This window comes from Trichosurus vulpecula, chromosome 5 (assembly GCF_011100635.1).
Source record: "Trichosurus vulpecula isolate mTriVul1 chromosome 5, mTriVul1.pri, whole genome shotgun sequence".
NCBI classification, from domain to species: domain Eukaryota; kingdom Metazoa; phylum Chordata; class Mammalia; order Diprotodontia; family Phalangeridae; genus Trichosurus; species Trichosurus vulpecula.
This window is the reverse complement of record NC_050577.1, coordinates 65824061-65837895: the sequence shown is the minus strand read 5'-3', so window position 1 is coordinate 65837895 and position 13835 is coordinate 65824061. Positions and strand designations below refer to the sequence as shown.

The 13835-nt window shown below is 38.0% G+C and overlaps 1 protein-coding gene across 1 annotated transcript in view; it reads right to left on the bottom strand.

Moving 5' to 3' along the window:
* Positions 1–13835, bottom strand: part of MYO3A (myosin IIIA) — a 265783-nt gene that overhangs the window by 212088 nt on the left and 39860 nt on the right. The window contains exons 3-4 of the mRNA XM_036761365.1: positions 11150–11254; positions 8439–8538 (exon numbers count right to left, since the gene is read on the bottom strand). Of these exons, the coding sequence (XP_036617260.1) occupies positions 8439–8538; positions 11150–11254 (205 nt within the window). The remainder of the gene's footprint in view (positions 1–8438; positions 8539–11149; positions 11255–13835) is intronic.

Below are 13835 nucleotides of genomic sequence, written 5' to 3'. Positions count from 1 at the left end.
TATGGAGAAACTCATTCAGCAGCATATATTGACATTTTAACGTCTGCTTTGAGGTGTCTGCATCTGAAAAACATTCTATTATACAAATACACATAGGACTTGAGATTTCATTAGAGTAAGAAAATTTCAGAGTGAGAAGTCCCTCTACCTAGTAGATTACAACTGCATATGTCTTAATAGATAAGCCCTAGGGAATTACCTCAGCCAAATAAGTGGATAAATAAATTTCTCTGGGTCATATAGTGAGCAAATATCAGAGAAAGGATTTGAACCCAGGATTTCTTGACTCTAAGCCCAGCATTCTATTTACTATGAGACTCTGCCTCTACTATATTCTACTATATCTCACTAAATGAAAAAAAAATCTCATTCCAATTGATTAAAACCTGTATTTAATTTTAAAGGATCATTAATACCATCATTAGGCTTTGCTTAAGTTTAGTAACTACAAATTAAACTCTTGAATACCTTGACTCAGAATATAATGTCTGGCAGATCAGTTTGGATGGAATGTACACAGATATTTACATGAAATTATAACACTGTACAGTAGGATTCAATTTTGGAAAATGTTCATTTTGGGAGAACTGAGAAACAGATCATCAGCTGGAGTTCCAAAGAGAACTTTTAAAAGCAATGAGTCAACTTATTCATTGCTCAGCTTAATGTGATGACTGAGCTATAAATGACTTGGCTTAGAAGCAAGATAAATACCACTTTTCATAAGAACTGATTTTGTATTCTTAGTGAAACATCAACTTTGGTTATTGGATAGGAAAGTTTAAGGACCTAGAAGTTCTGAAATTTTACTTTCAAAAGAATCTCCCTTCTCCTCAGTCCTCAATATCTGACATTATGTCAGGGCAATGTTCTATAATATCCTTGAGACCTGCTATGTCTCATATCATCTCACCAATTAAAAGAAAAAAATAAAAGCTATGGACTTTCATACAATTCAATAGAAGTGATGATGTCATGTCATTTCAGATGTGAAGTTCACAACAGCTGCTTACATGGGTCTGGGCAAAATTGGATTAAAAACAGAGTCAGCATGGTATGGGATGAGCACTGGTCTTGGTATCAGGAAGATTTGGTTTTGAATTCTACCTCATACACTAACAAGAGATATGACCCCAGAAAAGTGAATTAACTTCTCTGGGGCTCAGTTTCTTTATCTCTAAAATGAAGGTGTTAGATTAGATGGCTTCTAATCCCTCTTTCAGATTTAAACCCCAAACCCAATGACCCTATGATAATAATAACTGACATTTATTTTATAGCGCTTTGTTTGCAATGTGCTTTACATATGTAAGCTACTTTGATCCTTATGATAACCCAATAAAGTAGGGTTATTATTGACTCCATTTTACAGATGAATAAACTAAGAATGAAAGAGGCTAAGTGTCTTGTTCAGGGTCACACAGCTAGTAAATATCTAAAGCGGAATTTGAACTCAAGTCTTTCTGATTACAAGTCCAATGCTCTATTCACCTAGTTGCTTATTATATGAAAATAGAAAGGATTTATAATCTTGTAAGAAACAATATAGATGAGATAATTCTAAGTGACAGCACAGAGAGAGACAATACATTTATTAAAAAACCAACAAAACATTTACATTTTCAAGTTTTTCTCCACCCCCCCCCACCCGAGGTTTAGCTTTGGGTTGGAAAGGAATAGGGATGGAAAGCTGATAAGAGCCTGATTCATGAAAGGGTGAAAGGGTACAGGACCAACCTGAAGTACTGGTACCATTAGTCAGAAGTGGCCCAGAATGTGGCAAATCTTAAAATGTTACTAACTGTGAGTTGCCAACTGAGCAAAAATGGGACAACTGAAAATGGAACATGTAATGATAAAGTGAAGGCCAAATAAGGGAATGCCCTGACTTGAAAGAGAACAGTGATGATCACGGATTTAAAGTGAGAAAGACCTTAAAAGCCATCTAGTCCAACCCCTCCTTTTTCCAGTTGGGGAATTCTGATCCAGAGATATGTGACATGCCCCAAAGTCAGGATTTGAACCCAGATAGTCTGATTATAAATGCAGAACATTTTCCACTATATTATGCCATTTGAACAATATAACTGATGTAGTTATAGACAAAAAAGCTGTACCTAATAACCTCTCTTGGGACTGCAGTGAGGCAGAGGGTAAGACAAAAGGACAAAGACAGAGAGAGAGCTGGGGGTGACTCGTTGTAGACTTGTTGATGGAGCAAACTCTTCATTAGCTGTTTAAAAGCTAATGTGAAGAGGCTATCCTGGAGGACTGGACACCAGAACAATAGAGAAGGTTAATTTCACTCTCCTTGCAGAAAGCCTGAAACTGATTAGGCATCTGCCATTGTGCCCCCCCCCCCCCAGCTAATGGGTAGAACCATATCGGTTCTAAATGTAGCACATCACAAAAGAGTTGCTAAGCCATTTAAAGTAATTTTTCAGGCATCTTATTGTACTTGTGATGACCAAGTGTGAAGTAGGAAATACATATTTTCAATTAGACCTATTAAGTATGTTTTATAATATTGACACATTTTCAATCAGTTCCACATTCATCTTGTAATGCTTGCCAAGATATAAGCTATATGTGTTTGATATAGATTTGATTGATCCACATACATGCATACACACACATATATGCATATACCGACATACGTATATGCACATACTTTTATAAAGTAACCTGATGTGAAGAATATCATTTGAGTTACTTTCAAAATTTTAGAACTTTGAAATAAATACTTTTATTTATTTTGTTAGTTTTTGTTCATTCATTTATTCATTTGTTCATTTATTGATTGATTATTTAATTTTTGAATCAAGATTCCCTAGCTTAAGGTGGCCACTCATGGGTCTGATCCCACTACTGAGCTACACAAAAACTTTGACCAGCTCCATTTCTGACTTTACCTGGTTTGCCCTTCCTTAACCAGCCTGGTATCTCCTCATTCCTTGGGGATCACCATATTGGTACTGCGTGTGGTATAGATTGGCCTCAGCCTCAAGAAAACCAGATACACTGGTAGCAGGGATTATAGGTGTGTACTCTGACCATATCTGGTCTAAGGTGGTTTTATTACAGCGTTAACATTTTTTTTAGAGCTCAGTAGCTCAAATCTTCATTAACTTTGTCCCACAATATGATGTGTACAGTTAGACCTCACTTTTTTTGGTAGAGTAGCAGTTTCCCTGAAAAGTTGATTGTAGCATGAATCAAATCCTTGTTTACTACTGACTGACATTATAAAGTTGAGACTATGCCTGGCAGTATAGTATGTTTGAAAGAACTCTGGATGAAAAGTCAGAAGACCTAGAATTAAGCCCTGATGCTTTGTGACTCTTGGTAATGGTCTCAGTTTTCTGATTTGTAAAATGTTGGTAATACTACTAGTGTGCTAAGTTGTAAGAATTCAAGGCTTCCGTTCAAGCCATAGTTCTTCATCTCTCTGAGGTTTCCTTAGCTATAACATAACCTTAGCCATAAAATGGGACAATAGGATTTATATGGCACAACACCATTGGTTGGTTGTGAGGACAAACATGAAAATGTATTTAAAACATTTTTCTAACCTTGATGCTCATTAAAAAAACTTTCTTATTAGTAATTAGAAAACTAAAAGAGATAGTATATAATTAAGTACTAATGAGTTTAAAGGAGGTGCAGTGGATAGTGTGGCAGACCTGGAGTCAAGGAGATTCATATTCTTGAATTCAAATTCAGACTCAGATGCTTGGAGCTATATGACCCTGGGCAAGTCACTTGATCCTGTTTGCCTCAGTTTCCTTTTCTGTAAAATGAACTGGAGAAGGAAAAGGCAAACCACTCCATTATCATGCCCAAGAAAACTCCAAATGGGTCATGAAGAGTCAGACATGACTGAAATAGCTAAAGAGCAAGTTTACAGGTGATGGAAATTAATGGTTGGAAAAATGATTCCCGAGGACTCATGACGAACTGTGCTACCCACCTCCTGATAGAGAAATGATGGATTCAAGATTCAGAGTAAGGCATACATTTTTAGACATGAATAACGTGGGAATTTCTCCTTGACTATGAAAATTTGTTAGGCAGGTTTTACTTGTATTTTCTTTTTGAATTGAAAATAGCTGGGGCAGCTGGGTGGCACAATGGGTAAAGCACTGGCCCTGGAGACAGGAAGATCTGAGTTCAAATCCAGCCTCAGACACTTATGAGCTGTGTGATCTTGAACAAGTTACTTAACTCCAAACACCTCCAAAAACCCTAGTAAATTGGAGGTAGTTGGGAGGGAGAGAAAATATGGCTGTTAATTTTTAAATAAAGGGAGCAACTCAAACAAGGCAAAGTGACAAGGAAGACAATGATGAGCTCATTGAAGGCTAATGTGAAGAGGCTAACCTAGGAAGGCTGGGGAAGAGTGGCCTAAGACCGGACCTGAGGGTTGGGAGTCAAAGATATAGTAGTATAGTGGGGTGTGCTTGGCATAGACCAGGGGTTCTCAACCTTTTTCCTATCAAAGACTCCTCTAATAGACTGGTGAAGCCTATGGACCCCTTCTCAGAAGAATATTTTTCAATGCATAAGTTAAAACACATAGGATCACAAAGCTAATCAATCATCTTGAAATAGTTATTAACATATTAAAAAAGAAAACAGAAACAAATTCATGGACCTCATGTTATACGAACTACTGCTTCAAAGATTAGCATCAAGGCAAAATAAACCATTTAAAAAGTTGAAGAAAGTATAAACTTTATGGAATATAATTTGACAAGACCTTCAGAACCTAATGATTCACTGCTATTTCCTACATTTTCTGTAGGAATAAAGATGACAGCCTGCTCCATCAACACTTCAAATCAGCTTTATTTCTAAGCTCCTGGAACAATCTTCCTGTCAGAATGCTTGAGGTAGGTCTTAAGTGAGGTCAACTATTTTTAGGCCGATTATATAGTCAGTTGCTTACCTAGGCTTGATGCTAAGCAACTGCATTTGATCAATCAATCAGCTGACAAGCATTCATTAAATACCTATTATGTATGGCTACCATGCTAGGTGCTGGGGATACAAATATAAAGGTGTGACAGCCCTCAAAGTGCTTATGTTCTACTGGGAGGAGCACCATATGTTCTCATCTAGGTAAACAGAATTGTGCATGTGTGTGTGTGCATGTGTACATATTAGAAGGCTCAAGTCACAACCTCTATCATCTCAAGTTCTTAGAAGTGATATCTGATTTCTAACATCCTATTCCAAATACCTCATCACAGATGATTCCAAAGGCAATTCTATTGTAGCTAAAGTTATGGCAGATGCTAAATCAAGCTTAAACCGTTTGTAGTACAAGCCCAGGAGAAGAAGGTTTGCCTTTCACCCAAGAAGTAGTCTGGTCAAACCCAGAGATTAATAACTAAAAGGATCTAGCAAGGTGATGATTGTCTTTGTGGGGAGGAAGGAGGAGGGTCTTGCAACTCACTAAAGCATAGAGGAATGTAGACATCTGAGGGAAATATGTCCACACTAAAGAAGCCATCAATACTTGCCCTGCTTACCTCAAATGGTTGTTTTGATCAAACAAAACAACACTTTGAAGGCTACAGAGCACCAAAAAATAAATGTATGCCACTGTAGCTCTTGTATTAGAGGTTCTCTGTCTTTCTCTTCTTTCACAGAAAGCCCTGATATACTTTAGGGGGTTTCACATTTTTCTGGCTCAATGCCTCTACCCAGCTGATCTGGACCATCAGCATATGACACTCTCCAAGGACGGTCACCAGTTCCCCTTATAAGTACCCATTATTGCAAGGCTTGGAATGAGAATAATTTTATCCATGCGTTAATAGAAGCAGATGTGATTCATATATGAGTCCATAGGAATAAGTATACACCTCATGAAAAATCTTCCTCTAGACCTGTACAATCTGTGACACTATATAAGGTTGGGCTCTGGTTGAAGGCAACTAGAGTAGTTTTCTCCAACTGGGTTCAACCACCAAATCTGTGAGATACTCTGCCTCCTTTGCTCTCCTGTTCCAAGATGGCACTAGTGGCTCTTCTTGCTGCTCTTTCCATTCTCTACAGACCCTGCCAGGAGATATTGTCAGATCCTTTGTCATTGCCCCTTGATTATGCCTCTGCTCCCTGTACCAGAAGCCTGCTTTCCCCTCAAGTGGCTGGTCTACTTGATGCTCTTGACTGTTCAATTCTCCTCCAGTAAATGCTTCCTTATCTGGCTGCCCTGAGGGCAGGAATTGACTTCCTTTTGTATCTGTGTCACCAGTAGAAGACTAGTGAGCACTTAAATATTGATGGAAGATCTCACAATTTGGTCCTCCTCCAGCAGATAGTGCTCATTCCCTTTCTTAGGGCACATATATCTAAACAGGTGCCAAATTATGTACTTTACTTCTTTATGACATCTCTTGCATCTGTCCCCTTCTCTCTACTCTGACATCCTGGTTCAGGTCCTCAGCACCTCATGCCAGAACTATTACAATAGCCTCCTAACTGACCTCTCTGCTCTGAATCTATCCTCATCATTCATCATAAAACTGCTAGTGACCATGAGACCTCTCCCCCCACTACTCCAATAAATTACAATGGATTTATATTAACTTCACATCAAAAATAAGGTCCCCTGTTTGGCATTTAAAGCTCTTTAGTACCTGGCTCCTTTCTACTTTTTCAAGATTTTTAAACAGATTACTGCCTTTTACAAATGATCCAGCCACACCAGACTCCTTGCTGTTCCTTATAAACAATGCTGTATGTCCCATCTCTGGGCCTCTCCTCTGGCTGCTCCCCATGCTCAGAAGGTTTTCTCTTCTTGTTGCTGTTGTTCATCCTGAGTACCAATGACCTCATAAAGGTCATGTCTTGAATTGGTGTGAATTGGGCTTTAAGTGAGGGAGATCTGTACTTCGGCCTCCTTTAAGACTTAGCTCAAGCACCACTATCTGCAGGAGGCTTTCCTTCAATCCCTCCCTATTCTCCCTGCCCGCCCCTACCACCAGCTGTGAAGGCTTTCTTCAATAATGCTGTTTTCTATCTACTCACTGTCTTGTATATGACAATTTATGTATATGCTGTTTCCCCATCAGTAAGTAAGTATTTTGAGCACAGGGATTGATTTTGCTTTTTCTTTGTATCCTGACAGCTTAGCATGGTGCTTAATAAATGCTTACTTGCTTGATTGGTCAGGCAAATCTATTAAGCACTTAGTAAATGCCAGACACTGTGCTAAGCAGTGAAGATACTGGGAAAGGCAAAAACATGGTCTGTGTTCTAAAGTGGTCACATTAAAATTTGAGAAACAAATAACTATGTACAAATAAGATCCACAGCATAAAAAGAAGTAGTATGTAGATATATGCAGTATAACTAGAGTACTGTAATCCTCAGGGAGAAGGTACTGGCAGTGGAGTCAGAGGTAGAGAGAAAGTGGGAAAAGTCTGTTGCAGAACGTGGGATTGGATCCACTAAGGGGACCAGTTCACTAAACTGGTCTATATGGAACAAGCCTCAGAATTGCTTTCTACCTTTCAGTAAAACCTCACCTCCATCACTCTTGGGTCTTATTTTGTAGTTATCCTAAGCATCACACATAGTTGTCTCAAAGCGGGAGATACGGATGTCTCTTAATTTTGTACTTCCAATGGCAGTAATTCCTGTATGGGCTTATTGTGAGTTATTGCTGCTCGTCTTCACTCTCCTCTACCATTCAGGAGCTGGATCTCTTGGTCAAACTAGCATTTCCTGCTGAATTGGGAGAGTTAACAGACACCCAGGCTCTTTCTAAGCTTCCCATTTGTCTTTCTCTTCTGTCATACCCTCCCCTTTCCGGGGCAGTTGGGCCAAGTTATTCAAATTATTCCAGGGATGCTTAGCAAAAGAGCTCAAAAAGGGAGAGAGAGGAGGGATGAAGTTGGCCTGTCTTAGCTTCCACTGGGGAAGATTTGTAGTTCCCCTACTACAATATTATCACTAAAGCTATAGGAACTCATCTTTTCTATGAATAATTTCCTCACATGCAAAAAAGGAAAGTTTTTTTTTTCTTTTTCTTGTCTCAGAGTAAGCTGTGAGGATGGATTGCACTTTATTCTCCTCTGTTTTCAAAGCATGAAGGTCAAAGGTTCTGGAAAAAAAACACCACTCAAATCCTCATAACATTCTGGATGATTTTTCTACCACCTAATCTTATGAACTCCTTGCTGTTTACAGAAAGCTAAGGAGTGGCCTTAATGTGTAAAAGTTCTTTAAGCATTAAGTGTCAAAATGGTCATAGTAGAATTTATTTCTCTATGTTCTTGCCATTTTGGTTATTATATTTATTTTTATAAATACATCCAGAAGAATATTTTCTAGATTTCTTTAAAGAGAAGAAAAATACAAGAAGTAATCCCATCATCACCCTCTTTCCCCTCCTCCCCCACCAAGAAAGGAGCCTCTGAACATACCAAAATCCACCAGCTTAACTCCGCCTTCTGTGGTCAAGAGGATGTTATTTCCTTTCACATCCCTGTGGATAGTATTGTTGTTGTGCAAATGCTGCAGACCCTGGGGAGAAATATTTAGGGTTTTTGTTGTCCTATTCTTCAGTTTAATACAAGATGTAAATCTTATCTGTGGAGACTGAATTGTTTTTTTTTTTCCCAAATACACTGGGACATGCTTAACACATTCCTAGTTCCAAGAAATAGTTCATTTAACTAGGTGAAAATACCCTTATCAGGATCATCAGATCCCATAAGATTACCAACTTAGAGCCAGAAGGGACCTTAAGGACCATCAAGTCCAGCTCTCTTATTTTATACATAAGGAAACTGAATCTGAGAGAGTCACACAGAAATTCAAGCAGGATTCAAATTCAGGTCCTTTCGGACTCCAAATCCAGTACTCTCTCCACTCAATGTATCTGTCTTTGTTCTCTCTAAATATTTTATTTCCCCAATATGTAATTGCCAATCTTGTTGGGAAGATCTTATGTAAACTTTAATTAATGACAAAACAGAGATTTAAAAAAGTACCAATATGTAAAAAAAAACCAATACCAATATATTCTAGAAAATTAACAACTTAAAAAGTTAATAAAATTAAATAGATGTTCATCTTTTATTATCATAAATAGATGCAAAATTATTTCCCTAAGATAAGTAAAGTTTTCATTTCATTGTCAATAGCTTTAAAATGCACAGGCTTTTAATTTGGAAATATTCCCTGTCCAAATGTGGCAAAGAATTTAACGCAATCTAAAAGACTAAGAACTATTAACTATGCATTATCCAAAAGAGGGCAGTTAGATGGCACAATGGATAGACTTCTGGTCCTGAAGCCAAGAAGACCTGAGTTCATATATGACTTCAGATACTTGCCAGCTGTGTGACCCTGGGCAAGTCACTTAACCTTGGTTGCCTTAGTTCCCTCATCTGTAAATGAGTTGGAGAAGGACATGGCAAACCACTCCTGTATCTTTGCCAAGAAAATCACAAATGGGGTCATGAAGAGTCGGATAAGACTGAAACAACTGAATAACAAATCCAAAAGAACACAGTTACATACTTCTAACATCTTCAAATAGATAAATGATATTTTTATGTAAGAAAGCTCTAGGAAAAACATGTTATTAAGAATGATATAATAGAATGAACACTGAATTTAGTATCAGAAGTTCATTTGAATCCCGATCCTACCATTTATCTAAATCCTTTGTGCCTCAGTTTCCTCATATGTAAAGTGACGATATTAACACTTGCACTACATATCTCACAGGGTTGCTGAGGAAGGTGCTTTGTAAGCCACAAAATGCCATTGAAAATGTCAGCTAAATATATAAAGTTGATGCTACTGACCTACCATTATGAGGTTACTTTAAGGTAGAGTCTTTGGATTTTGTACAGTCCATTCATATTCTGTTGCTTCATCCTCTATATGGTTATCTTGCTGTGACCATTCAACAGTGAGCAGCCAACTAATTCATTGAAGAGCTTCTCTCATTAGCATTGTCCCAAATGAATGCAATAACCATATACTGACATACAGTTTATGACCATCTGAGTTACTCACAACATCATGATGGTGGTGGATGAGCTTTGATTCTTAAGTTGTCTTAGATACCTCATCATAGATACATACCATGGCAACAGGGGATACCACCACTTACATAAAGTTCTCTGATTCCAAATACCATATGGGTGGAGGAAAGGTTCAGAATTTAGACTGGGTTCAGAATCTCACTGTGCTGCCATATCTCTGTGTACGTACCTCAAGTGGTACAAAGAGTCAGGGGAATTAGAGGAGGCAATAGAACCAGGAACTGTCCTTGGCAAAATCCAAGGTTTGTACTTGAGAGATGGATAGGGGATTTTTAGTGGAAAAGAACAGCTCATTCATATAATGAATATTTCATGGGATCATAAGACCAGAGATCTGTAATTGGAAGGCACCTTACAGGACCTCTAGTCCAACTCCCTCCCCATTAGATTTTTAGTTCTTTGCAGGCAGGAGCTGTTTTTGCCTCTATTTGTACTTCCACTGCTCATCACAGTGCCTGTGCACACAGCGTTTGTTGTTCAGTTATTTTTCAGTTGTGTCTGATTCTCTGTGACCTCATTTTCTTGGTAAAGATACTGGAGTGGTTTGCCATGTCCTTCCCTAGCTCATTTTACAGACGAGGAAACTGAGTCAAACAGGGTTAAGTGACTTGTCCAGGGCCACACACCTAGTAAGTGTCAGAGGCTGGATTTGAACCCAGGAAGATCAGTCCTCCTGACTTCAGGCTGGGCAGTCTATCCGCTGCGCCACCTAGCTGCCCCAGTGCACAGAGTAGGCAACTTATAAATGCTTATTGACTTGACCGGAAATAAGTAGTAGGGTCAGGATTTAAACCTCTTTCCTATGATTCCAAATCCAGCATAATTTCCACTGTGCCATGCTGCATCATTATTTACTACTGTAGCAACATGTACCATGTTTCTAACACTTGAAGCATTCATAGTTTTATTTAAACTAATTCATACTTGATTTTATTTGAAATAATTCACTTAATTTTATTAATTGCTAATTTTATTTAAGCTAATTCGCTTAATTTTATTAATCATTAAATTTATTTAAACTAATTCATACTTAAATGAGTGATATACAAAAAGTTGATAGGCTCCATCATCCTTACCATTAGGGCTTCATGTAAAATATAGGCAATTATAAGTTCACTCATTCTTTCTCCTCTCTTCAAAAGGCCTTTCACAAGATCCGTCACCGATCCTCCATTGCACAGCTATCAAAAAAAGCCCACTAACAGTTAAAGGTTGAAATTAGAAGGAGGAATGATGTCACTCAGTTTTTATATAAGATTCTGCTGAACAATAAAAAAGTGACTTTTCCATTTGCTAAAATTGCTTTCAAATTCTGTCTCTGATTTTTAAAAAGTTGCTACAGAAAAGAAACGGGAAAAATTGAAAACAGTAACCTATACTTGTGTGCAATTTCAGTGTGCTACAAGAACATAAGCTTCCAAACTGTCACTTAGAGATATGAATTTGTTTTTAAGGATACTCTCCAGAAGCATTGGCCAACTTCTTAAAGTCTACAATAAGTACAGTGGCTCCACAAATCATTCCTACAGTTTCAGGGTCTGAAATTTAGACTCACCATTGATTTCAGATTTTATAATTGAGTTAAACATAACATATGAATTCATTGCACAAATGACAGTATAGTGCATCAGTTTAAAAATTAGACTCTTTCAACTTCAACCAAAGCTTGAGGACAAGGAAAGATTACAAATAGCATTTAAAAAAAACACGTAAATAAAAATACAAAAATTCACAAAATATTTATCACTGCTGTTGTCATCTTGTTCCTAAGCCATTAATTGTCATGGAGGAAAGACCATGAATCTTAGAATTCAGGGACCCCACAATACGTTTGAATTTTCATCTACTCAAGATTTCATCCAAAGCATACAAGAAAACTTGGAGCTCCATTAGGCTATCAAAGTACCTTACTTTATCCTTGGTCTCTAACTCAAGCCTCTCCATGATGTGACTCAAATCTACCATTCGAATCTACAAAATCCCCAGCCTTTCTTGTTCTCCTTCACATACTCTATTATGCCAGTTTAGTCACTGTCCCTCAAACATGGCCCATGCTTACTTGCCTCTGTATCTCTATTCATGTTATTCCCTATATCTAGAAGGTTGTTGAGTTGTTTCATCATGTCTGAATCTTCATGACCCCATTTGAAGCTTTCTTGGCAAAGATATTGGAGTGGTTTGCCATTTCCTTCTACACCTCATTTTATGGGTGAGGAAACTGAGGCAAACAGGGTTAAGTGACTTGCTCAGGGTCACACATCTACTAAATGTCTGAGGCTGGATTTGATCTCAGGAAGATGAGTCTTCCTAACTCCAAGCCCAGTGCTTTATTCATTGAGAAACCTAGCTGCCCAGACCTAGAATATGTTTGGTCATCTATGCCTACTGATAGCCTACCTATCTTTTAATGCCTAGCTCAGGTACCACTTGTTTCTAATGAAACTTTCTTGATACATTCAGGTAGAAATGATTCCTCCCTTTTCTAATTTCAGAGCATTGTGTATTCATCACTTGCAGTTGCCATGTGATTGAATGAATGAAATAAACATTTTGTTTTGGTTTTTTTGGGAAGGGGAAGGCAGGGCAATTGAGGTTAAGTGACTTGCCCAAGGTCATACAGCTAGTAAGTGTGTCAAATGTCTGAGGCTGGATTTAAACTCAGGTCCTCCTGACTCCAGGGCCAGTGCTCTACTCACTGAGACACCTAGCTGCCCTGAAATAAGCATTTATTAAGTGCTCACTATATATTACATGCACACACATTACCACTAGATTATAAACTTTGGAAGGCAGGGGCTCATTTTTATTTAATCTTATGTCTCCCCTAGTACCCTATGCTGAATATTACACATAGGAGGTGCTTAAAATTTGTTGAATAAATCTCCAGGGCCTATGTTTGATGAGAACAACAAAGAGGGAAACCAAACATAGGCCTAATATTTCTACAAGATATTAGAGAGTTCAGTTCTGACCTTTAGGGCAATTCGAGCCAAAGCTGACAGTTTAATATTCATAAGGTACCTTCCTTCAGTTGGCAGTAGGATGTGCTGCCCTGAATTCCAAGATAAGCCTTTGACTCTGCTTCAGGAATATGAATGCCTTTTTAGCTGGGACAAAAAAGGAATTAGAAAAGTCTTAAGACTCTTAGAGAGATGTCAGAGGCCATGGCTAAACTGAAATGGGCCAAGAATCTCAAAACATCCCAGATGGGGTCCGAAAGCCTTTGTGTGAAAGACACCTAGTGAGGGGGGCTCTCACTACATCTGGAGGCAGTTGAATCCATTTTCTGAGAGCTTTAATTGTTAGAAAGTTCTTCCTTATATCAAGCCCAAATTTGCTTCCTTTATAACTTCCTTTCATTATTTCAAGTTTTGCCTTTTGTAGCCAAATAGAACAAGTCAAATCTCCCTTCCATATGGTTTCATGTTCTTCTGCTTGACAAAGGCCCTCCTAAATGTGACATCCCGAATTGATCACAATATTCCATATGTCATTTAAAAGGGCCCAGATAATTTTCAAAGTTCTGTCAAGCTACATCTCCATCATCTTGTAATGTGAAAGTGATTTTTTGGATTCATCTATAACTTTACATTACTTACATATGAGCTTATTCAATTCAGCTCAGCATTCTAACCTGTCAAGATCTATTTGACCCTATTATCCAGTGTATTAACTATCCTTCCTAGATTTGTTATCTGTCAATTTGGTAACCACATCGACTCCGTCTTTATCTAAGTTATTGGATAAAACTCCTAAATAGCA